We start from the raw sequence: 24,465 nt of genomic DNA on the forward strand, positions 1-24,465 counted from the left end.
AGATTTGGGTTTGAGCTCCTGCAGTGAAGACTGTAAATGTAAACTGTGTTTTCTATTTTAATACCTATGATTAAGCTAATGTTAACTGATACATAAGGAAGAATGAAGGCTTACTTACATTTAAAACAAACAAAACCTTGTAGTCTGAAAACTGACTGTGCAAGATGTTATGGTACTCAAACTTGTAGTGATGACATGAAGCTGAGAGAACAGTGGTTGTCTTTGTGGTTTGGTTTTTTTTGTTTCTTTGTTGTGGTTTTATTTGTTTGTGTGGTTTTTTTCCTGATAGTTTATTTGTTTTAATGGAATAAGCTATAGCTTAAGGATCAAAACTAGAAAGAGATTCTTTGGTTGGGAGTTAAATGGGCTGAGATCAATAGTAGCAGTTTGGCCTCCATCCATCTTCAGCTGTATCTAGGCCATTTTGTTACCATTCAGATTCTGTAGAACTGTAGTGAACTAACATTCCTATTCTTCCTCCAGGCTCCAAATGAGCTATGAATCCTGCTGTGCTTCTCATCGCTAACAGTATTCTCTGTATTTAACTCCTCTGGCATGCTGCCTTCTGGGCTTCTCCAAGGACATCCTCTCTGTGGGCTCTTTTATCAGGAAACACCAAGAAATAAGAAAATGTGCCCAAATTCCAGCTCCTCTTTGGCACCAGAATACAACTAAGAAATACTTTCATCTACCTTTACTAAATTTAGTCACAATTGCACCTAATGACGTCTCTTTCCAGGTGGCATTTAACTTTGACTCCAATAAGCACTTCCTACAAGTGTCACAATAACTGTGCAGTTTTCTGGGTTCTTTTGCCCAGCAGATTTCATATTTCAGTTGTAGTGTTTGTAGTTTCTTTTGATCTCTTCTTCTGGTGCATTGTGATTTGAAGCCTTTTATATTCCTGTAATGAAAGCTCTATATTTGTTATGAGAAGTACATTTTTATTTTCAGGTTGTTTTTCATTTACTGTGTGTCCTGACTTGAGCCAGAAAAGAACCAAATGTCTTTTTAGTAATCTTTTACTTTTTGGTTAAGTCTATTCTAAGTAACTATACTTTCTGAAAGTAACAGCATGTGTTTTCAGTCAGTGTCTGCTTCTAGGACTGATGTTTATAGTTACTGATATAGAATGGTGTGCAGAAAGTCTCTTTCTTATTCTTCTATAGGAACCAAGGTCACTGCTTGGTTATTGCTAAACTTCTTATGCACCAGAAATGAAAGAGAGGAAAAGGGGTCACGCTTGCAACCCTCCCCATGGGGAGGAGCATACAGGTGACCAAAATAGATCAAATGAAGTATTCCATCTCATATATGTCATACTTGGTATAAATCTAATGGATCACAGGGTTCAAGTTGTCTTTGTCCATGGCCGGAGTCCTGGGTAGACTCCCTCTGTTTTTCTACCTTTGATCCCAATCTGTGCATTCCTGAATCCATGCATTCCTGAATCCAGTTCCCATCTGCTTCTGATTCTAGGAGCCCAGTCCAGGACTTTCCCAGGGCCTGCCCGGATGCCTCAGTGATGATGTGAGCATTTTAGGGCAGAAATGTGGTAGTGGTTTTGCATATACTTGTAAATATTTGTATATATTTCATTATATTTTTTTTCATAATTATTGTTTCATTAAAGCTGTGTAGTTTAATTTTCAGCAGGCAAGTCTTTCTCTCTTATTCTCTTTCCTTTCCCTTTCTGGGAAGGGAGAGGGATTAATAGAGAGCATTTGTCATTCATTTAATTGCCAGCCAGGCAGGAATGGTCCTTGTGAACCCTTTCTAGACTCGTATCTGTCATCTGGCTCCCTAAAGCTCTGGGGGCTGAATTTCCTAACACAACTGGTCTTTTTACTGAAAGAGGTGAGTTAAGGTCATGGTATGACAAAAGTCTGCAAGACGAGGTTGACACTGAGAATGTAGATTTAGGGACCGATTAACTGTGTCTTCCAGTACAAGAACTGGGGAGCACATAATCTATTTAGCAAGACCAATTACGAAAAAAGTGATTCTTCACACAATTGAATCACTCAGACTGGAGGAGATCTCAAGAAGTCTCTAGTCTAAACCCTTGCTCAGAGCAGAGCCAGCTATAAGGTCAGATCAGATTGCTTGGGGGGTTTATGTAGTCAAATCTTGAAAACCTCCACACATAGAGACTCCAAATCTCCTTGGGCAACCTGTTTGATTCCATGTCTGTCCTTTTGAAGTGAAAGCTTGTTCCTTTGACCATGCCAGATTCTCTCACTTCAAGCTATGCCTATTGCTTTATGTTGTGTGAAGAGCCTGCCTTTGTCTTCTCAATAACCTCATTGCAGGTGCTTTGAGACTGCCCTTAGGTCCCCTTGAAGTTGTCATCTTCAAGCTGAACAAGTACAAATCCTTTGTCCTCTCCTCACAAGGCAGACACTTCAGCCGCCTGTCTTTGTGGCCTTTCATTCAACTCACTTCAGTTTGTCAATATCCCTCTTGTATTGGGATCCCCAAAACTGGATGCATTATTCTAGATGCAGCCTAACAAGCAGAGAGGAAGGGGGAATAATCACTTCACCTGCTAACAGGTTATGGTCCTGTTAATAGACAATAGGATGCTGTTGGCTGCCTTTGCTGATAGGGCCCACAGCAGAGTAGTGCTCAGCTGACTACATCAGTGTTAGATTTGTGAGTCATTGCTAAAGGTTTGCAAATCATTGTTGTGAATTCAAAACTTCTAAATGCACTCAAAGAGAGACTGGGTGAGTACTTGGAAATAAGATCTATTTGGGATTACAAAACACATGAGGCTGAGTTAAGTGCTGAAAAGACTCTTAGTCTAGGTGTATACTTTAAAGATATATGCTAGCTGTGCTCTTTTTTCTTGGGTGTCCACTAAGGATCCGTGTTAAAGCTGTGACAGTGAACTAGCCAGATCCTTGTCTGGCCAGTTATGTTATAATGCAAGTGAAGATATTACTGAATTATGTTTACATTGGTATGCCTGTGGTCATCTTGGGTCCATTTTAGTCAGCAGCTAATCCCTAAATTCCTTCTGAGTTGATAAACATCCCCAACATGCCCCGTGGCAAATTCAGATTTTGGAAAAAACTTGATCTTCTCAGTATCCTGGATCTACGGAAATTTATAGTTCAAGCATAAGCTATCTTGGATCTTTTAGTAGTTCTAGGAACACTTCCTTACTCTCCCCCTTTTCCTCTTCCAATCTTTTTAATGCAGTGTAACTAATAAGAAGTAGCATACTGTCTGATCCGATTGTTGGCTGATGCACACATGCTGGGAAGAAAGCAACCCACATTAATTTGCTGTCATTAAAAAGACAAACACAGAAAGCAGTCAGGATCCGATCTGCTGCTCCCGTTTTGCGTTAGTCTTGCAGATTTTGTAACTTCTCCTCCTTTTTGTATAGAAGCAGCTCCTTCATATTTTAAAGTGTGAGGGCAATTTCAGTTTCATGTCAAAAAATGCCTGCTTTTTGAGATGTGAGATGAGTGCGGTGTTCAGTTTGGGTCTCAGAGTGTTTGTCAAGGGAAGAGCATCCTGAAAGGAAACAAAACTGGTTCACAAACACTTCCTTTAAGCATAGAAGCTTGCTTTTTTTAGAGGGTTAGACTGGAAGCTTTGCATTTTTCAGGGCTTTAACTTTTCTTCATTCTTAAGCAATTTAAAGCTCATAAATTAAAGGATGTTTCAGCAGTTGTGTCATAAGAAGTATCGGGTTTGTCTTTGTGTTCCCCTAGGAAGGAACTTCTGATTGAATAGTCAAATGAGCCAGATGATGATGATGATTGTATCCTTGGCAACCTTTTTCAAACCACACACCCCTACCTTTTTTTTTAATTTTATTTTTTCTTTCCCAAGGAGGTGTTTGTATTTATAGACACAGGCCTTTTAAACATATGGTGTGCAAAATGAAGCAACTGACACACAGAGATGTGCAAGTGTCAAAGAGTGAGTCTTTAGGAGAATAAAGAGGAAGAAAGCCTGGTTCTGATTGATGATACTCAGTTTTGACTAGACCTCTGTTTCTTCATGTGATTGAATTACAGTAACTCAAGACATCTCTGGGATATCCTGGTGTTGCAGATCATTCCCTATGCTGTAAGAGCACTAGCGTGTATGCTTGAAGGCAGGGGGGTGTGTTGATGTCTGGCTTGTTTCTTGTCTCCTGAGCCTTGATTAATTTTTTTATGTAAGAACTTATTTTATTTGGTGGTACATGGAATGAGATAGTAGAAGGAGGAGTAAAACAAACATTAGATTAACAATTTTAAGTTTAAGAAGTTTAAGATTGAGGGTAACTGGATGACAGCCTATAACTGGAGAAGGAAGAATAGCTGCTGTCAAGAATGATGCCTTAGTAAATATGGAAAGGCAGAAGGAATAGTGCTGGCACTAGTGCTATTGATTTCTTTCTTTTAATGAAAAACCATTTATTAATCTTAAATTCAGTTCAATCACTTCTTGTGTGATTTTTTTTCTCCATTCTTAATTTGGTTAATAATGGTAGATGGTAATATTATACTAGCAATTCACACACACACATAAAAATCACAGAAACTGGAAGTAGAAAACTCAGGTTCTCTAGATAATGCAGATGTCCCAGCATACCTAAAATTTACCCACTTCAAGTGATTTCAGGTAATGAAGAGTCAGATAAATAATCCAGGAGCATATTGCAAAACTAGATAAAAACTTAACCTATTTTCACTGCTAGTTTGCTCTTAATGCATATGGACATTGTTGTGTTTCTTTGCCCTAAAAATATTCTTTTGTAACTCTTTCACTTTTTTAACTCGTAAGAAATTCACTTACAGGAAATTTGAAGTTGCACAGCAAGCATTGTCTCTTTAATGTTTCCAAAAAGGTTACATTGGAAAAACAGCTGTGAGAATCATCATTTTTACTCAGCCAATACATGTCCTTTTGAAAGTGTACAGGTATCAACTGATAATTTACTGTTCATGTAACCATGTGATAAACTTTTGGGGAATAATAAATATAAGCCATTTGAAAGTTCTGGTGTTATTTTATGGTTTGTGCAATCTGCATTGTTTGCTTTATCTCCCCCTTAGTGCTGGTGTTCAAAGCACAGCTCATTGTTCCCCACGAGTGTACCAAGCATAAATAAGATGTTGAACTGCCTGAATTAAGGCCTGAAGATCTATGCCACTGTTGGTTCCCTGACCAGATGCTGAGTTTATGCAGTAAATATGCAGTTTACCTTAAGTGGTGAACATAAGGGAGAAACCTTAAATTTCAGGGCAGCGATCAAATTAATCTGACTGTATTTCAGGCAAAACCTCCAATCTGTTTTATTGGAGTCTTACATTGGAACAGAAATTGTTCTGAGCAGGTCTTCCTTGCTACTTTCTTCATCCCCACTTGCTAGGGGAGAATATCTCACTTAGATACCATGTTTTGGGAGCTGTATTTTCATTATGTGGTCAATGATGCTTCCTGCTGCTGCAAATTTCCTCTCCTTACTGAGTTTCTGAAGATGCATGCCTGATCTCTTCTCACTTGTTTTCATGCCGGTATTCTGTCTAACTTGCTTTCCTTTACTAGGGCCTTCTCTTGTGATGAAAATAATAAAATGAACCACCTAGTCCATGTACAATAAAATAAGGGTCACCATTAGGTTTTTTTTTTATTTATTTATTTGAGTTCAGCAGACCTTCTGCCTTGTCTTATTGAGACTTTGTGGGAATTTTTGAATGTCTGCATGAACTATCAGATCTTCGTTATTTAATTGCCTCTTTAAAGGACTACCTGTGGTCACATACAATTTGTTACTGATTCCATCCCTTGACAATATTACTTCTTGAAAATAACCTAAATTTTGGTTTCCTTCCATGAAAGAAGAGCAAAATGCTGTCATCACAAATTTTCCTGTAGGTTACCTAGAGCTTCTTGTTTGAAAGCAGTAGGTTATGATTGGTAATAGACATAGTAGGACCTTTGCACCATCATATGAATACACCAGGTGACTCATCAGAATTAATGGAGTAAGCAGAAAATATAGTTGGACTATAAAAGAGGCACAAAATGTGAGGGTGGTGTGGGATGAAGTCCAAAAAACCAAGCAATGGGTAAGGAAGATTCAGTGTTTCCTCTCTGTGAAATGTAAAGGTAAATTTCTAGTCCTCTTACAATAATTTTAATAAGTAAAACAGTATCTATACTTTTTGAAGAATTTTATGTAAGAGAAAGAAGATACAATAGCTGAGGAAAAGGCATAGACCTTATATTGCGTGTTATTTTAGGTAGGAAGATGTCATTAATTCATTAATCTTACATAACTCATGGGGTTTTGTGAATTACCACCACAGTGATATTTAGGTTTGCAATGGGCCATGAGTGGCAGGGGACCGCAGAGCACCCGGTGTGGGAGGAAGCCATGAGCTGCCCTGTGCGCAGTTGCAGCTGGCTCTAACATTGATTAAAACAATCAACCACATGCCCAAACTTTGACCTGTCAGAGGACCACATGGTGCTGCTGCTTGAACACAACACTTTTAAGAAACAGTAATAACCTCTGGGGGCAGGAGGTAGCATGTGTTTGAGAGGCACATGGAAGGGGACATTGATGAGGACATGCTGGAGATGTGCACTTGGAGGAAGGCACTCGGTGCTAGATGCTGCTAAAACTAATTAAGTGAGATTACCCTACCTGATGTTGTTTTGTCAGCAACAATGTTGTCACAAAGCCATGTGGGACCCTGGTCATAGATTTTTGCTGTGTTAACTCAGGAAATGATCATAGCTTTTAAATTGGCCTGAGTTCCTCATTATTTAATCTTAAAAGTTCTATTAGTTGTAAAAATCTAAATTGTGGCATTCACAGTATGTAAAATTCGTACTTACATGTCAATGCACAGTTGCTGCATTTAACCCTTCAATATATAAACATTTCTCTACCTGCCAAACCTTGCGTTTTCCTGGCCACAATGAAATGAGTGTATGTTGTGCTGTAACTAAGGCAAAATAAACTGTTGATGGCTTAGTAGATGCAAATAGAGAATTTGCAATAGAATATTATGGGAAGATTCACAGTATCCCTAAGGCACAAAAGAAGTTATATCTTGTGCAGATGTGACAAACTTGTTTTCTACTGCTTTACAGGATTAGTTTTAGGCAGGATATGGCTGCTGCAGTTGTACTATGTTGATTGAAGGATACTCTTCCTTAAGATAGATTTATTTTTTTTATGTCTTTGGGCAATGATGAGGAAAAAGTGATAACTGATTTCAGATTATAGGTGGTGGTGCCAAATTCAAGTACATGTTTCTTAGCACAACTCACTAGGTGGTTTTATTTGCTGTGGCTTGTATAATACTCCTTATAACTTTGTTGTTAGGAATTTTCCATGAGGAGTGTTTGCCTCAAATGATTTTGTTTTGAATGAAACTGAATAATTGAACAGCTCTTTTCATTAATATAGCTAGTAAATATTTGCCTAAGCTAGATATGCAGACTTTAAATAACAGCATTGTCATGTATGTTGCAACATATCCACCTCTCTGATTTTTAAATCTCTAAATACCAAAATTGTAAGTTATAGTTGCAAGTGATGTCATTTCTGGAAGAAGTCAACTGCCACTTTGCCAAACTATAAGTTTATCAGTTTATAAGATTTATATATGCTAAATATGTGCTGACATCCTAGTAGCATAAATCTGAAGGAAGTGTTCCCTGACCATATATTTCTTCTCTTCTCTGAGCTGGAAGTGCTGACCGAATTCCATGCACAACATGCCGGTAGATTAAATGAACATATTCTGTTCCTATTTCTCCTCACATCTGTACAGTAAATCTGGTCCAGGGCACTTTAAGAAGTGGGATTTTTCATAGGTGACTGAGGAAATAATTTTATGTGCTCATGTCTTTGATTTGATTTTTTTGTTTGTTTGTTTTTTGCACAGTGTAGGTTCAAGTTAGTGAGTTAGTGTTACACAGCTGAAATGGTGAAGGACTTTGATAAATTCCATTGTATTTGTTGTTAGTCCCTCAGATTTTTCTGTTTTCAGGCACAGCTGGTGTTGAATTTATTGAAGGAGATATATAACTAAACCTTGAATAATGAGGAAAAACTAAATATCAAGTGGCTGCTCATTAATAGCCATTGTCTGTCTTTAAGAGAAGGTGTCTTGGAAAAAAATGTGTGCTCTTGTGTAATAAAGAGATCTGTAACAAAGCTTAGGAGCAATGAGAAGATCTCAAGCTGAGCAGACTTTCATTTAATCAGCTTTTTTCTCAACTGAGTTTTTCACTGAAGTAGCCTACAGTCCTCTGCAAGACCACAAATAACGGATAGCTGCCGAGATCAGTATGGACCTCTGGAGGTATAGTCTAACCTGCTCACTCACACCACCATGAAGCAAGGCCAACCAGATAGAATTGTTTGTCTTGTTCAATTCTCTTGGAGTTTTAAACTTCATAAATCTATGGTTGCTTCAGTCAAATAGAAACAATCAAATAAAGTGTGTTTGTGTTGTATTTTAGAGTGGAGGGTTTGTGTGGTTTTTTTGGTTTGGGGTTTTTCTTGTTTTGGGATTTGTTTTTTGTTTTTGGTTTGGTTTGTTGGTTGGTAGTTTTTTTCCTGGGATTTTTGTTTGTTTGGGTTTTTTTGATTGTGTTGCGGTAGCAACTCTTGTTATCCTTCCTTTTCCACTTTTATGTACTGTCTGCACCTTGTGTTACCAGACTAAAGTGACTATTTTGTTCATACTTTGGGGAAAAAAGTGGTACTGGTGCAATGCTAATATGCAATCTCTTTCCAAAAAAGGCAATGGGCATTCTGTATACCCTTAAAAAGGTGGGGAAGGGAAGGAACATTGACATACCCAGCAAAAAAGTGGCCAGTCTATCATTATGCAGATAATTCTGATCTGGAGAATAAGGAAACAAATGCTGGATGCCAGGCTTCAATTAACAGATTAGTTTGGACAGTGCTGCTCTGGTTGTTGCATCTTATCTTAGTGCACAAACCCAAAGTACTGAATATCTTCAAGTTAGGCTTAGAAGCCTAACAAGTTAAGTGAAGAGAAAATGGGCTCTTAAATGCCATGACAAGCCTATGAAGACATAATTGGTTCTAAGTGGTGCTTGTAGGAGCACTGACATGCTCTACCTGCAGCCAAATAGTTCTTAGAGAGACAAAGAAATCATCTGTCTTCATAAATAGTGAAAAACTCTCTTCCAAGCTTGTCTTTTCTGCTGAAGGACCTGATAACTGGTACAAAGAAAATGAGTAGAATTTGCAAATCAAGTGATTAAAGGTTTGGAAAGTGGGTTTTAATCTATGAAGTCATCAACAGTGTGTTAACTCATCTTGTTTTATTAATACATTGCTCTGCTTTTTGCTAAGCAAAATTACGGCATTACAGGCTTTAGTCTTTTAGACTAAACTTTTAGGGGGGGAAAAAAAAAAGGTAAACTGAGGCTGCATATTTGTAATGTAGTTTACAGTGATTTCCTGTGCATGAGAAGAAGCCATAGAAAATTCACTACCCGATCATTTCCATCTATCTCTTCATGAGAGATTACAGATACAGTTGGGGATGCATTTAAACAAAGAGACAAACAAAACCCCTATCTACATATTTTTCAGTGGTTGTGCAACCTCCATCTTGAGTTCAAAGCTGAATGAAGAGAGAGAGTTCAGTCTGGAACTGAAATGTGCACACTTGCAGTATGCCAATGTGCTCTTTTCTTAATTCAGAATTATGAGCGAAATTTTCTACTTAATTCTGATTTCAGAAACTTTTTTTTTAATTTACTGGACATGCTCTGGTGGATATGCACAAATGTGGAAGGAAGGAAACGTGGGTTCATTTTAACTCTGTTGTTGAGTCAGCTGCTCACAAATTATTTCCCTTCCATGTGTCTGAGTTTTTGAGGTCTGTTTTGGTAATGTGTTGAGATGTCCAAAGGAAGCCTCTTAAGCGAGGATGAAGTGTATCAATTACTTCTACTAATATGTAGTATTTATTTGGAATTCAGGTTATAAGGAGCTTTAGTTAAGCTGCAGTTTTGTAGGCAAGTGTAGAAGTTACCCATATGTGATTCCACATGTTTCTGTATCTAATTACATTGACTCTTTTCAGGGTTGTGTGATACGTGTTGCTGATGGGTATATGGTAGGAAAAAAAAAAAAAAAAATCATCAGTTGTAGTTTCAGTCAGACTGGAAAATGTACCCAGCATGTTGTCTGTACTTTCTTCCACATATTTCATCCCTGATGCAGTAGTGGGAGCTGGTTATTTTTGCTTGTTACTCTGTAGCTCATGATACATTGTAATAGTGCTCAGAAAAAAGAGGTACATCAAGTGGCTGAAGCATTGAGAGGTGTTTTTCCCATCCTACCTGTGGATTTGGGTCTAGGACAGGAATTTTAACCAAACTTTCTGAGAAACTCAGGGCCTGATTTTTTAAGTGCTGAGTTATAAAATCTAGCTACTAACTCAGGGTGCTCAGTACAAGTGAGAGTGTAAACTCCAAATGCTTTGCTTCTCAGCTTCTTCATCTGTGACATAATTCCTCACTTGTATGTCTGCCTTGCTAAGCTCAGATGGTGCTCATGAGTGTGGGAGGACAATGTTCAGCTTTGGAGAGATTTGGTGTTATCCTTAAATTTAAGGTCAAGGAATAAACTCCCAGGCTCACTGTAAAGACAAACCATCCTGGAAATATGTTGACCAGATATCCAAAATTCTTAAGAAGTTTTGAGAAAAGAACAGTCTCCCATTGTGTGTGAATAGTCTTCAGCTAAAGACAAGCCCAGCCTCAAGGAGAGCTGGCGAATATTCCCTTTGAATCCCTGTATAAGATTGAATGCCATGCTTCTGAAACAGGTGTGGATTGAGGATTTTTTGGTTGTTGTTTTTGTGTGTTTGATTTGTTCATTTTTTGTTTGTTTGTTTGTTTTGCAATGGCAGAGTCCTATCTGGCATTGTCTGAGATATTAGCACTAATAAAATAATTCATTCTTGATAAGCTCATCATTTATCTTAAGTACTGGTTTTCTTTATTTAGGAATGTACTTCATTGAGTTGTATACAGAAAAATTTTATTGACTTAATTATGCCGTTAGAGGAAGCTTGCTTGTTTGTTTGTAGTTCTGCTGTGATGTGTGTAGGAAGATGAGTATATTCTGAATAACATACATGCACACTTAGATTAACTGCTTTAAGTGTTTGTGATTCTCAAGTCCATGCTCATTTGAAGGATGAACTTTCCATAAGGAGAGAATTACATTGTTTGTTATCAAGTCTAATGGTGCAAGGCTAACGGTGAAGGAACAGATATGTTTTTTCTGGTAAAAAGCTATTTCACCTTCATCTCTCCTTCCATCACAAAAAGTATCTAGCACTCAGAGTCATTGCTCTACAAAGGAAAACTTGCAAGTCTGTAGAAGGAAGAATACATTTGTGAAGTTGGAGTGGGAGGTCTAGAGCAGTATTTCATGTGTCTTATATGTAGAGTCAATCCCAATATCGAAGAGGGCCCACAATGTCAGTTGTCACAAAATAGAAGGCTTTTAGTATGTGTTGCCATCTTCTGTTACCTGGTTGAGTCTGGAAATATATATTTTAATAATCTACTTAATCGTATTTTTCTAGAGTCTTGTTATGCTATCAGTAGTCTGGCCAGTAGCAGGCATTAATTTCACCCTTTAACTAATGAAAACATATGCTTGCTTGTATTCCTCTCAGCAATTATAGCCTTTTTACCAGAGTGGGCAAACAAGTAAATAACTAATACTAAATAACTAAATAACTAATATTTTTTTTCTTTGGTTTTGTGTTTTGTAGCTGGTGCCACGTATATATTTGGGAAGAGTGGAGGTCTCATCCTGTACACCTGGCCAGCTAATGACAGACCAAGCACGAGGACAGACCGTCTTGCTGTGGGCTTCAGCACAACGGTGAAGGATGGAATTCTTGTTCGGATTGACAGTGCCCCTGGGCTTGGTGATTTTCTGCAGCTGCATATCGTGAGTATAAGTGGGCCCATGTCTATACCAGACCTGAGTTTCTGTTAATGAAATAAGCATTTGAAGAAAACTATCACTATAAAATAGTGTGTGTCACACTCTGCACTTTCTTTAGCTTCAGCACTCATCAAATTAACCTGCCTTAGCTAGTTCTTTAGGCTTTTGTAGAGTTACTGAATGGGATGCACAGGGAACCAAGTCTTGGTGCCAGAAGAAATTGGGGGAACACACCAAACCAAGGGGGGAGGGAAAAAAGACCTTAGGAGATTCAGTAGCAGTAGGGTTTAGGGTTTATTACAAAATTGCATAAATATTTTGTGGCAGTGTCAATCTAATGTGGTATATAAACCTTTCTGAATATAGCTGCATTTATGGTGTACAGCGTTACTGTTCTCAGAAGTCAGAGAATAAGATGGGTTGGGTTTTTGTCTCACTAAGAAAGTTAAGTGAGAACTGAACAAATCCTCAAGTTGATTTAACTGATGCTTTAGCAAAATATTTAAAAAGCATAAGAATTTAATGTTTTTAGTACAACACGGCTTTGCAAAAAGAAAATACTTTTTTTTTTTGTGAGAGCAAATATTAAAATAGGGGAACTTGAATGAAAGTGACTTTAGGGAGAATTGAATTGTTTGAAGAAGTGAGAACATTAAGAATAGGAACTTTTGAAATTTGTTATTTTCTGTGATTCTCTGTGTGGTGAGTGGGGAGTTGTTTACTTTGTTTTCCTTGGTAAATGAAGTAGCCAAGAAGTTTATTAGAGGTAGAAGCTGGTCATGTTACTTGATGCTCAGATTATTTCCAATGTCTCATTCATTAAGGGGAAAGCACCATTTGCAGGTTTTGAGTGAGCTGGGGAGCTGTTGACATTTCACTGAAGCTTGAAGATAAAAGTAAATAGAAGGAATGCTGGGGCCCAGAACACATACCTAATGTGAATGACTGAGGGTCTTAATCTGCTACTGGAATTTTCCATGTTGAGAATAATGTTATGCACTGTGTATATTGCAGGGTGGTTCTGAAACAAGGGACAGGGCTGGTACTCATGGCTACCATTTTAAGTTTTTAATTTTATTTGAATTTGAATTTTATTGTGAAATTCAGGTTTATTTGAATGGACTAGAATATGGTCATTAGCCATTAGACTGTCACCATGACTTGCATGGAGCCTGGGGAAACAGTCAGCAAGGCACCTCCTGAGCTGGATTTCCCAGTCCCAATATGGGGCTGGATGGGTGGTAGTGAGCAGGTATGTAGTGATTCCCCCATCCCTGACGGTGTTCAAGGCCAGGTTGGATGAGGTTTTGGGCAACCTGGTTTAGTGGAGGGTGTTTCTGCCCGTGCTCGGGGGTTGGAGCTTTATGATCTTTGGGATGCGTTCTACCCCAAATCATTAAACGACTCTATGAATTTGTTCAGTCTTAGAAAAAGAGGTCTGAGATGGGATCTTGTTGCTCTTGGCTGCCTAATGGGATGTTACAGAGGAAGTGGAAGTCAGGCTCTTCTTTGTGGTACTCAGCTGAAGGAAGAGGTGAAACAGACGTAAGAAGCAAAAAGAAAATTTTAGTCCTACATTAAGATAAGAACTTCTACAATGAGCCTTTTTGGTATTAATAATGAAAGCACATTGCTTTTCTCTATACCTTGGTCTCATATATTATCAACTCCACCCATAAAAATAAGTCCAAATTAATTTTTTAGTGAATGATCTTCTCTTAACATTATAATGAATTTTGCTTGATAGATTGAAACAAATCAAACAAACTTAACCTGAGGTGGAAACGTTCACTAAAACAAAACAAAAATAAAACAAAACAAAACAAAAACCCACAAAACCAGTTCATTATTTTCTCTTTCCAGTCAGTTTTAGAAAGGAATTAAAGGGTTTTTTTTAATCCTCCCTACATATTTTATTTAAACTACTCTGAATGGCATGATGCTAGTTTCAGATGGTTTCAGATCTAAATTAAAGCTATTAATTGTGGCTCCTATTAATGCTAAAAGTTATGTTGTCTGCTTCCTGTGTAGTTTGGCCAAGTTTATCCATGGAGATGCATACTAGTAGCAAATACAGAACTCATTCAGCTTTAATTTCACTTGTTCTTTTGTGGTCAGGGTGGATTAGGAGGATTTGTGACTCATTCATGAGGAGCAAAGGCATGCTGCTGGGCTCTTTTGGGTATGGTAATACTGTTCATCTTGTATATTGCTGACTCTACCTAAATGTTCAAATAAAAAAATGTAGTCTGAGACTCATGCTGTTATAGGCAATAGAAAAGTTGAAGAGGAACTTTTTGAAGTTTTATTGGCTTCTCGAATGTCTGTAAGACTTTGTTACCTCTGGTTTATGGTTCAAAGTCAGAGAAGTGCGCTCATGGTTATTTTGGAAGAAGCTGAAATCTGAAATGAAAGGTGCATCTTGAAATGGCATTTAAAATGCAACACCATATAGGACCTTTTACTTAGCAAAATGCAAGCAAGCTTTTCATGAGACCAAGATTATTTCATAACTGACTGAAAACTACCACATGCATTGTGCTGTCATATTCAAAGACTCTCCATTTTCATATCTTTAAAAGCTTGTCCTTCCATTAGGCCATTTTCAAGTGTAAAGAGAAATCATGCATTGTGGTTCAAATTATAATAGAAATAAGGGGAAAATAAATTTTTAGATCAGAGCTATGGAATCAGATTAAACTGATAATAAAATAAATTTTTAAAACTGCAAATACTTAATCCATAAAACAAATTGTAGGAGAAAGATAAAGTAAGTATTAAAACAGGGAAGACCAAAGTAAATGTAATTTCTTTTATGTATATTAGCAACTCCATATTTTCAGAAGTAACTATATTTAATAATAAAAGTGGGAAGGATTTTCATGAATGAATATTGGTGAGATCTCTTCTTCTGGGGCCTTTCTGCATATTCCAATCACAAACTTTTTTTTTTTACTTTTTTTTTTTTTAATGCTATTAACTGGATTCTGACCTCTTCTCACTCCCCTGGATGTTCTCTTGGTGATAACAGGTGACCAAAGCCACCTGGTGATCATTATTTTCTAATGAGAATCACTAAAATCCAAAATATTGTAGTATAGACTACGGTTTTTCAAACTCTGGTCCTATTTTAAAGATGGTAAAAGTGACTCATACTCTGCTAAGGATCCTTATTAAGAGTTTGCCTGCTTTTTTAATGCAACTTACTTTCTGGCATCTTTTTGTTGTTGTTGTTATAAGATGCCTTATTAACAAGTTATATATTTGCTTATTTAATTTATGGTCGTTCTGTTTGGATTCATTTTTTAATTGAGTCTTTCAGACACCATAGAAATTTATTGACTAAGACTCCTGTTTTATGTGACAAAAAAATTACAACCCCTGAAACTATTTTCTCAACTGATTTACAATGAAGAGCAAGCTAGCAGCCCTGCAAAAAATATATGGCATACTATCCAATTGTTGTATATGAAGCATGAGGTGTTTGTGTGAACCAACTGTAGCACATGGAAAGAGAGTGTTGTTATAGCCTCAAATCTGTCCTTATTAGATTATTTTTTTCCCTGACAATTCATTCAGATCACCAAGTCCAAACCTGTACCAGAAAATTGCCTTCCACGATGGATGCTTCAAAGACTGCATGTATGAGTTGTGGTTGAATGTTTCTAAATGTGCATTCACCTTACACTACCACACCTATTTTGTAATTTACAACATAAAAAAATCTTCACATTACTAAAATGGGAAGAGAAAGATGGCTATAGGCAATGATGGATATCATTCTGGTGATGACTATGGAGAGGGAAATCACCCTCCATGTGCACTGCTGGTTTGTTCTGCAGTTTTTCATTTTGATGTGTATTGTAAGCTGCCATCTCACAACTGGCTTTCCAGAATAGTGTTGTGAGATTGGTACAGCATCTGAGTTGCTTGTAAAAAGTAGACTCTTGGCTTGGGCAAAAAGACTAGTGATTTTTGGAGGAGTTTTGGTTAAGTAATCCAAGCTAGTGGGGATCGACCACTTAGTATCAGGCTGGAACTAAAGGCAATGGGGTTTGACGTAGTATGTTTTGATTATTATTCAATAAGTATAAGAAAGTCTTCCCTGAGTTCGAGATGTCATTGTTCAATGGGAATGAGTATAAATGGAAGAAAACGTATGTGTACATTCTGCCAATTTTTTTCAGTTATACTGTTAGGCCATGTCACTGTTTGACTCAGGTTCAACAACAACGCTCTCGATCCCCTCCTCTTCCCACCCAGGTAGGGAAGGAGAGAGAAAAAAAAGAGAAAGACTTTGCTGGATTGAAAACTAAATTACACAGCTTTAATTAAACACTAATGAGAAAGAAAATATATACAATTATATACAGATATGTTCAGATATGTGCAAAAGCCTCTCACCTGCCCCCACCCCCAGCAACTCCCACAGCATCTCCTTAGCTGGGAACAGTCCCAAAAAACTCCAGAGCTACCAGAGAAAGCAGAGAGTGATAAGGGTCAGGAGAGCTCAAGCCTGGGGGTTGATAGTAATGGATGATCCCCGGATGCCGGCCATGGACAGAAGAGAAGGGAAGAGGAAGCAGGAAGGAAGTTGTCTTCTGTAATCTCTGACCTTCCTCTGAGTTTATGTAGATATATGGAATGGAATTTCTCTGGACAATTTTGCTGTCTGTCTAATTCAGCCTCCTATGGGGGAGTCGTAGATCTCCCTGTAGCGTCTGAGCCAGCAGAGTAAAGGTGCGACCTTGAAGACCCAGCAGTTAAAAAAACATTCCAGCTGTTACCAGCCTTAGTTGGAAGGCTCTGTGACGAGTTAAAAGAAAGCTTACTGCAGGAAAACAAAAATCAGTAAAAGGAAAATTGGCTTCATGCTGGCTCAAACCAGGACAAGCCAAAATCTATGTTTGAGTTTATGGGTGTAGAGACAATCCTGGCTCTTTTGTGCAGAGTGTTCGCGGGAGACTGTCTCCAAAAAAAACTCCAGCTGCAGTACCATGTCTTCTGAGCAGAGATAGATGTATACGAATTGGAAGGATAACCACAGAGGGTCTATGGTGAACTGAATATCTTAAGGGCTAAACTGAGATAATAAGTGGAGTTGTTTACTTTTCTATAACCAAGATCACCTTGATGCAAAATATTTTGACCTTATTTAGACTGAAGTTGGAGTGGGCATTGAAAGATTTACATTTTCTACCTAAAGAAATAGAAATAAGAAGGTTTCCTTAAAACTAGCCTGTTTTATTTTGCAGGCAGTATATCTAAAGAGGCTGTAAAATATGGGGAAAATTAGGCTTTCTGTTTTGATCCCCTATCTTGTGTTTTGCTTTTTTTAGCTGCCTTTACTGTCTTTATGACTGCAATTTTATCTTATAATGTGTGTTTCACCATGTTAGACCTTTTCATTCTTGTGTAAAAGTTTTAAGGTTTTGTTTGTTTAATTTTTGTGAATATAGGTAACTTCACCTTATCTTCATCTTGCTTGCGTGGTTATGCTTTCAAAATAGAGCTATTTATAGATGTTTTACGATGAAGCATGCCAGTGGATAACCAAAAGGTGAGGTGAGGCAAAGGCTGTTTTGTTGAAGCAAGAAATTTTTCTCTTGCTTCACTGGCTGGGTATAGCAGACACCATTCTGGCTAATGCATCTAGCTGAGGAAGTGAACTACTAGTGAATGAGAGTGGCTAGATTGCGTACTGGTGGGTGAAGGCAATTAGGATGAGCTTTCAAGCAGAATATTATGTTGTTTGGATCCTTAGAAGGTCTAAAAGAACAGACAGTCTAAATAAATTTTCCACCAAGAAAAAAAACTAGCAACCTACTTGAGGAAACACTCTGCAGGTGTCCTACAATTATTAATGTGTAAAAACTATTCAAATGTAGCCTTCTGTTAGGGATAAGTTCTCTGGCAGATACTTCTGAATATATTGTCTTTAATAGGTGCAACCTGAGGATTAATATATGCATGAAGACTTGAAACCATGACTGCTAACTTACCAAGAAAAATAGTAAGTGAGCTCAATGAGGAAATGGGAGAATTGTTCTGAGTTTGTTAAGAGTATGAAAATTCAGCAGAAACTCTTTTTGATCTTTTATAAGTGTTTGTAGCTGTGGCTTGTCAATACTTGAAGCTATCACTAAATTTTTGCTGATGTCTTTAATCTAACTCAGGTTGCATAATATTTAAGGTAACTGAAGATTGGCTAGATAGTCCTCATGAGATTTGCCATATGTATCTATATACACACTGCAGTACCTTAAACAGTATCTTGCAACCCCAGCAGAACCTCCAGTGCATGCAATGGAGTAGGTTTTTGCCTATCTGCATGTGCCAGACAGAGTGCTGGCATCACAAGGATTGGGGTGGTAGTAATACTGTCCCCTAGCAACATTGTGTAACTTAGGAGACTCTCTAAGCATTATTTTGCATTGCAGATGGGTTCTGAGGATCTCACAAAGAACATCACAAGTGCTTACATCCTTTCTGTAATTATATGTATTAATAAATATGTGACATTTTTGCTTAGGATGGCAGTCATCTTCGGCTGAGACTTTCATCTTAATTGCACTCTGTTTCTCTATGTTGATCACAAGATTATTTAAGTGCATTTATGTTGGTCAACATTGAAGCAGATTAACAGCATGCATACTGTCAGTTACTGCTTTTTCTTAGATGGAAAAGTAATTTCTATTTGATGACTGGTAAATTTTTATATCGCTTGAATTTGTTTGTCCAGAATTGTGGCTTCTCTGAACAAGGAGGGAAGTAGCAGAAAAAATTAAATTAATTTGTAATTTCTAAAACAAAACCTAAGAAAGTGAGCAGAAGACCAATGTATTGGTAGGATGGATAACAAAGATATTTCCTTCACAAAAAGCCTATCCAAAGTCATAACAGGTATTCTGCTGAGAGATGCAAATGTTGGCGGTCTCTGAGTAACAATGTGTGGTGCATGCTGTAGAGGTGAATTTCTCAGTACTTCATACATATAACAATTGGCTTTTTTTCTTGTCATCACAACATGCTTAGTACATGTCATTTATTATGGAAAATATTTGATGGAGGATGGTAAAATTACCCCAAAGACTAACTCGTAAGTTAAAAGACAAACCACAATATATTCAGAAGTCATTGAATAGGCTGGAGGTGCACAAGAATTTGGAAAGGAAAAGAGCCAAATAGACCAAAGGGATGTTCCATACCATAAAATGTGCTCAGCAATAAAAATGCAGGGAAAAGTAAGAGGGGATGCTGGTGCTAATGGCCTGTGTCTTTCCAAATAACTATTACAGGTGCAAGGTCCCCCTCTTACTAGGAAGTGGCTTAAAATCTTCCTGCCAGTAGGAAGCTTTGCTTCACTTACTAAACTGTATTGCTCTTGATCTAGTAGTTTTCCTATTTTTGGCCTCTGATTTTTTTTATCCTATCCCAGTGGGGTAGGAGTGAATGAATGAGCAGTTGGGTGGATGTTTATTTACTTGCCAGGGCCAACCCATCCCACATAGTCTTAACCTGGAAGAGGGCCTCAGTTCACAACCAAGTACTTTGAAAATACTTAATGTACAAAGAGGATACTATATGCAGGCCATCCACATACCAAAAAAATGGAGCATAAGATCAGGTTTATAGAATAAAAAACATGGCAAATATATAAGACTTCAGTATCATTACTTTGTCTATGAGAGTCTATATCTGAATTAATGACAAATTTGAGGTATGCACATCAGTGTCTGTTTTGTCAGGTGGTATAAAATTGCCAAATATCCTGATGATTTTTTTTTTTAATGGAAGTGTTATACATAAATATCCAAGGATTCTGTCCCAAAATGCCCTCAGCTTTTTCTTGTCCTTTTGTAAACTCTTTGCGTCCACTAAGTCCCATGTGTGCATGCTGCATTTATTGTTCCCTTGAGCACAGAAGAGTTAGTAAAGGAAAACTAATTTGAAGAAAGAAAATGGACCTTCAGTTTTCAAAACAGTTTAGAACATGTTATTTTTACTTCTTTTATTTATTTATTTTGAAAAGGTGGTTGCAAACCCATTTTTTATGTATTTGAACTATTTCACATTACGCATAGGAATGGTCCACACATTTTTGTCTACTAGACTTAGAAAAGAGTTTCTGTGGTGGGAGATGAATGGTTGAAACTAAACCACTGCTAGTTAAGGAGCTTCTCACTCCAGTGTGCCTGTTTATGGCTGGCACAATTTGGCACTCTGCCTCATCCACGTTATCTCAATGACCTTCTGAGCTTTAGTCCCTGCTTTGTTGCCAGTGGCTGTATCACGTATATGAATGAGTGTACGTAGCTGAATGCAGTGGTGCAAGAAATAGCACTCTGATGTCCTTTAGCTAAAGATGATGGATTTTAGATTCCCAGCTCCATTCAGACAGTGTGAAACCTCATTGCTTTGATGCAGGGATTAATTAACTCTTTGCTTGGTGACAGTTTGTCTATAGATTCTAGTGCTTTCGCTGTTGTTATTGGAGGTTGAGAAGCTGATTAGTAAAATCAGTAAAATGGTAAAATCAGACCCTGAGTTAGCCTGATTAGAGTCACAAATCTGAAAAAAAAATCTTGGGTCTTTGGCTCTGCAGAAGAGCTGAGTTCAGCTGGACAATGCAGAGTGAAAATTAAGAATTGGAGGAAATTGAGGAAGAATCAATGGGAAGTTACATGGGTAATTTTGTTAAACATGGCTTTAAAGATAGGGATAACTAAATACACTGTCTTTACTGATTTTGCATGAAAAGAGAGAGCTTTGCTGCTTCAAGGAAGCAGACTTCTGTGAATAAGATAGTGGTTTGTTATAGTTGACAGAATTAACAGCATCTTTTTCAGAACACACACTTGCCCATATTAGTGTTGTATATCTTGCAAAGTCATAGCCTAGTAATTCAGTGTAAGTGCAGAAATAAAAACTACTCTCCTCATTAGGAGAAAAAAATCTCAAGAGGCTTGCTTATGTGAGAGATTCATCCCGAAATATATAGCCTCTGTTTAAAATACATTCTGAAGCTTAAAACTTATTTTGTAAATGCTTGTTTTAGGAGTTACTGTAGTTCTATGAATAGCTATTAGGTGTTAAATAATAAAATCTCAGAGTATCTCAAAGTATCTATCCAAAGACCCTGAATGGCAATGTTATGCTGTTGCTTGTTCTTTTACACTGGATAAACAAATACTGTGTTTGGCTTAATATGTATTTTGCTTTCTTCTGTGACTGTATATGTAATCTAGGACTGCATTATATAAACTAATTTTAATAAAACTTAAGCTGAATTGTCTTTATTATTTTTGCAGTACTACTTCTTAGCATTTCAGAATGAATAATTGGGATTTTTGCAGTTTGTCACACAGTCTTGTCAGTGAATGAGTAAACCAGGAAATACTCAGACTTTTTATGATGCTGAGAAAATAGAGATTTGGCTTCTTGATGTTTTTCTTTTAAGTACTAAATACAAAGGAGTGAAGCAGCGATGGTTTTTTTTTTTCCAGCTGGGTCAAAGAAAGAAGCTCAGAAAATCTCCACTGAACTTCTTTTCTTGAAATACCCAACATGTGAAAGAGATGTGTGAGGTTTTTAGTGTTCATTCTGAAGGGAAAAAAAAAAAAAGAGGCTAAAACCTTTTATATTTGTAGACTCTAGTAACAATTGGCAATATATACTCTTCTCTTTTACAAGAACATCAAATTTACAAGCTTTTTCACACCAACCCATCTTGCTTCTGTATGCTTGGATAAATTGCACTAATAGATTCTAAATTAAATCTGTTTGTAATTAAAGCCTTTATCACCTTCTCTATGGTTGCATCAAAAAAGTAAGATAAAATTCTTGATCTTTGTGTTAATGGATAGCAGCACGGTAGGATGCTAATTCACTGCACATTCAAACATACTGAGTACTACTCAGAAGCAATTAAACAAGGGCAATTGTCAGTTTAATTTACCCCTGGCCTGGTATCTGATGTAACCTGCTCATCAAAGGTTAACAAATGTTTGATATGACATCAACTACACCAAAATAAATTGTTTCTCTATTAAGCTTCTAGGAAGAACCTCTTAATCAGGAACATATTATTAAATCTTACTAGCAAGTATAAACTTGATCTAATCCACACAAGGTTACACTTAGTACTATGATTTTAATTTAAAGGATTTCAAAGCTCAGCGCAGGGGAAAGATAACTTAATCATTGATATGCAGCTTATTCTGGGATAAAAATCAGCTGTTCCAGAAAACATAAAAGACTATTCCTGCATAGTTTTACATGGGAAATGAAATAAAATGCTGCCTTTCACATTCTACCAGGAAGCTGTAGAGACAATTTTGAGAAGAAATTACACTGAAGTGGAGTTTGGCTAGAAGTGTAACATCCAAGTTCTTGTGAGTTTTCAAGAAAGGGGCACAGTTCTTATGCAGACACATTGCCTTAACAGTTGTTAGGATGCTTAAAGCATATATATGCATTTCATTTTAAAACACCTATTAAATCAAAATACATCACAATATGTTTTTGAAACATACATCCTTATAGAATGAGAAAACAAAGCATTAGAGATTAAATATCTAGAAGTAACTATTGTTTAAGAAGTGGAGCTGTCTGGTTCTGAATGTTCTCTTTTCTTAAATCAGAAAGCTTCACAATGCATCCTTCTGCATCCTGAGAGATTAGTTCAATACAAAAGCTGGGGCAATGCTAGTGCCCACAACACCTGCTGTTCCCCAGAACATCTACTGTTGCCCACAACATAGAATCATAGAATGTTTTGGGTTGAAATGGACCTTAAAGATCATGTAGTTCCAACCCCCTTGCATGGGCAGGGACACCTCCCACTAGAACAGGTTGCTCAAAGTCCCATCCAACCTGGCCTTGAACACTTCCAGGCAGAGGGCATCCATAACTTCCCTGGACAGCCTTTTTCAGTGTCCCAGCACACTCATAGTAAATATTTTTTAATAATGTCTAACCTAAATCTGCCCTCTTCCGGTTTTAAGCCATTACACATTGTTATCTCACTACATGCCCTTGTAAAAAGGCCCTCCCATCCTTCCTCTGGCCCCCTTCAGGTACTGGAAGTCCACTATAAGGACTCCCCAAAGCCTTCTCTTCCCCAGGCTGAACAACCCCAGCTCTCTCAGCCTGTCTTTCTAGCAGAGGTGCTCCAGCCCTCTGGTTATTTTCTTGGCTCTACTCTGGACTCACTCCAACAGCTTCATATCCTTCTTCTGTTGAAAGCTCTAGAACTGGACATAGTACAGCTATTGCCCACAACATCTGCTGTTGCCCACAACATCTGCAGGCTGATTTTCCAGCAGCAAGTAGTGTGTTGTGTTTTTGTAGTTGTCTTTTTTTTCTCCATTTAAATGCCGATGGGGCCTGAACTTGTGTGTTGTTGGGATCTCTGGCTGAAGTGGTATTATTTGTGCTAATAAGCCTCTCCTGTTAGTTAACCTTTCAGTACATAAAGCATGACTGAACTGAAAGCTTCCTGCCGATTTGAAAGGCTTTTATGTTAAGTATATGATACAGGCATTTTCCTCTTCCATCTTCTTATGTAAAAGAAGTGAGATGGGGGAACTGCAAACACGCAGTCTGAACCCCAGCTGAAATAAAGCTTATGTAGTGTGAAAGCTCTGTTAAATATCTTGGCATATCTCTTTTTCTGCTACATTTAAATTCCTGGTGTTTTGAATAAGCAGTTTGCAGCCTACAGAAAGAGACTACTTCATATAACTGGTATAGTTTGGGCCAGTGTAAACATCACCTGAGCATGTTTTTGCCTATGCCTGATAACCAAGTATATTACTAGCTCTGACTGTCCAAGTGTACTTTCAGTGCATACAGTTACTGTTTTAGCTTATCTTTATTCTTGTCAATTACTGATGTCAGGAGTGAAGTTTGTGGAAACTGGGTAATAGAAATCATTAAGCAGGAGAGAGAAAAATATCTTATACTGACAAGGGCTTCCTTTGTTATCACATCTCTCTTATTCCATTACTTTTTGGCTATCTCATCTGACAGCCAGTACCACATACAGGATTTCAAGATTTGGATCATGTAAAGCTGTTTAGTATGATGCTGCTCAGCTTAAAATAGATGGTGGATTAACCAGTTCTGTAGGGAACCATGTCATGGTTCTAGTATACTATTTTAACTAGTGATAGGAATGAGATTCTCTGACTATGATGGCATTTCCCACTTGTTTAAGGGGAAAGAATATAGTCTGTCCTTGGGTGCATTATTGAAACAATTTTTTCAAATATTCTTATTATCCTTTAACACATGGTATATTGCATCCCAAATATAATTAGAGAGACAAGACCCTCAATGGGCAATGATCTTTTGGCATAACTCTGGTGGGCAACACATGCTGCAGCATTGTAGATTGAAGTAATTTTATCTCCACAAAAAAAACAGAGTTTAATACAGTGTTCCAGTAGTAGCTGCTGGATATGCTCATATAATTAGTT

General features: G+C 37.5%; 1 protein-coding gene across 22 annotated transcripts in view; it reads left to right on the forward strand.

Moving 5' to 3' along the window:
- The window catches only part of NRXN3 (neurexin 3), a 1,010,752-nt gene that overhangs the window by 740,543 nt on the left and 245,744 nt on the right, over positions 1 to 24,465 (forward strand). For all 22 annotated transcript variants that reach the window (XR_007889631.1, XM_051620875.1, XM_051620874.1 and 19 more), the window contains one exon: positions 11,805 to 11,986. Coding sequence is in view for 21 of the 22 variants with exons in the window: in XM_051620875.1 (XP_051476835.1) it covers positions 11,805 to 11,986 (182 nt within the window). In the remaining variant the exon portion in view is untranslated. The remainder of the gene's footprint in view (positions 1 to 11,804; positions 11,987 to 24,465) is intronic.

Source organism: Apus apus, chromosome 5 (genome assembly GCF_020740795.1).
Source record: "Apus apus isolate bApuApu2 chromosome 5, bApuApu2.pri.cur, whole genome shotgun sequence".
NCBI lineage: Eukaryota > Metazoa > Chordata > Aves > Apodiformes > Apodidae > Apus > Apus apus.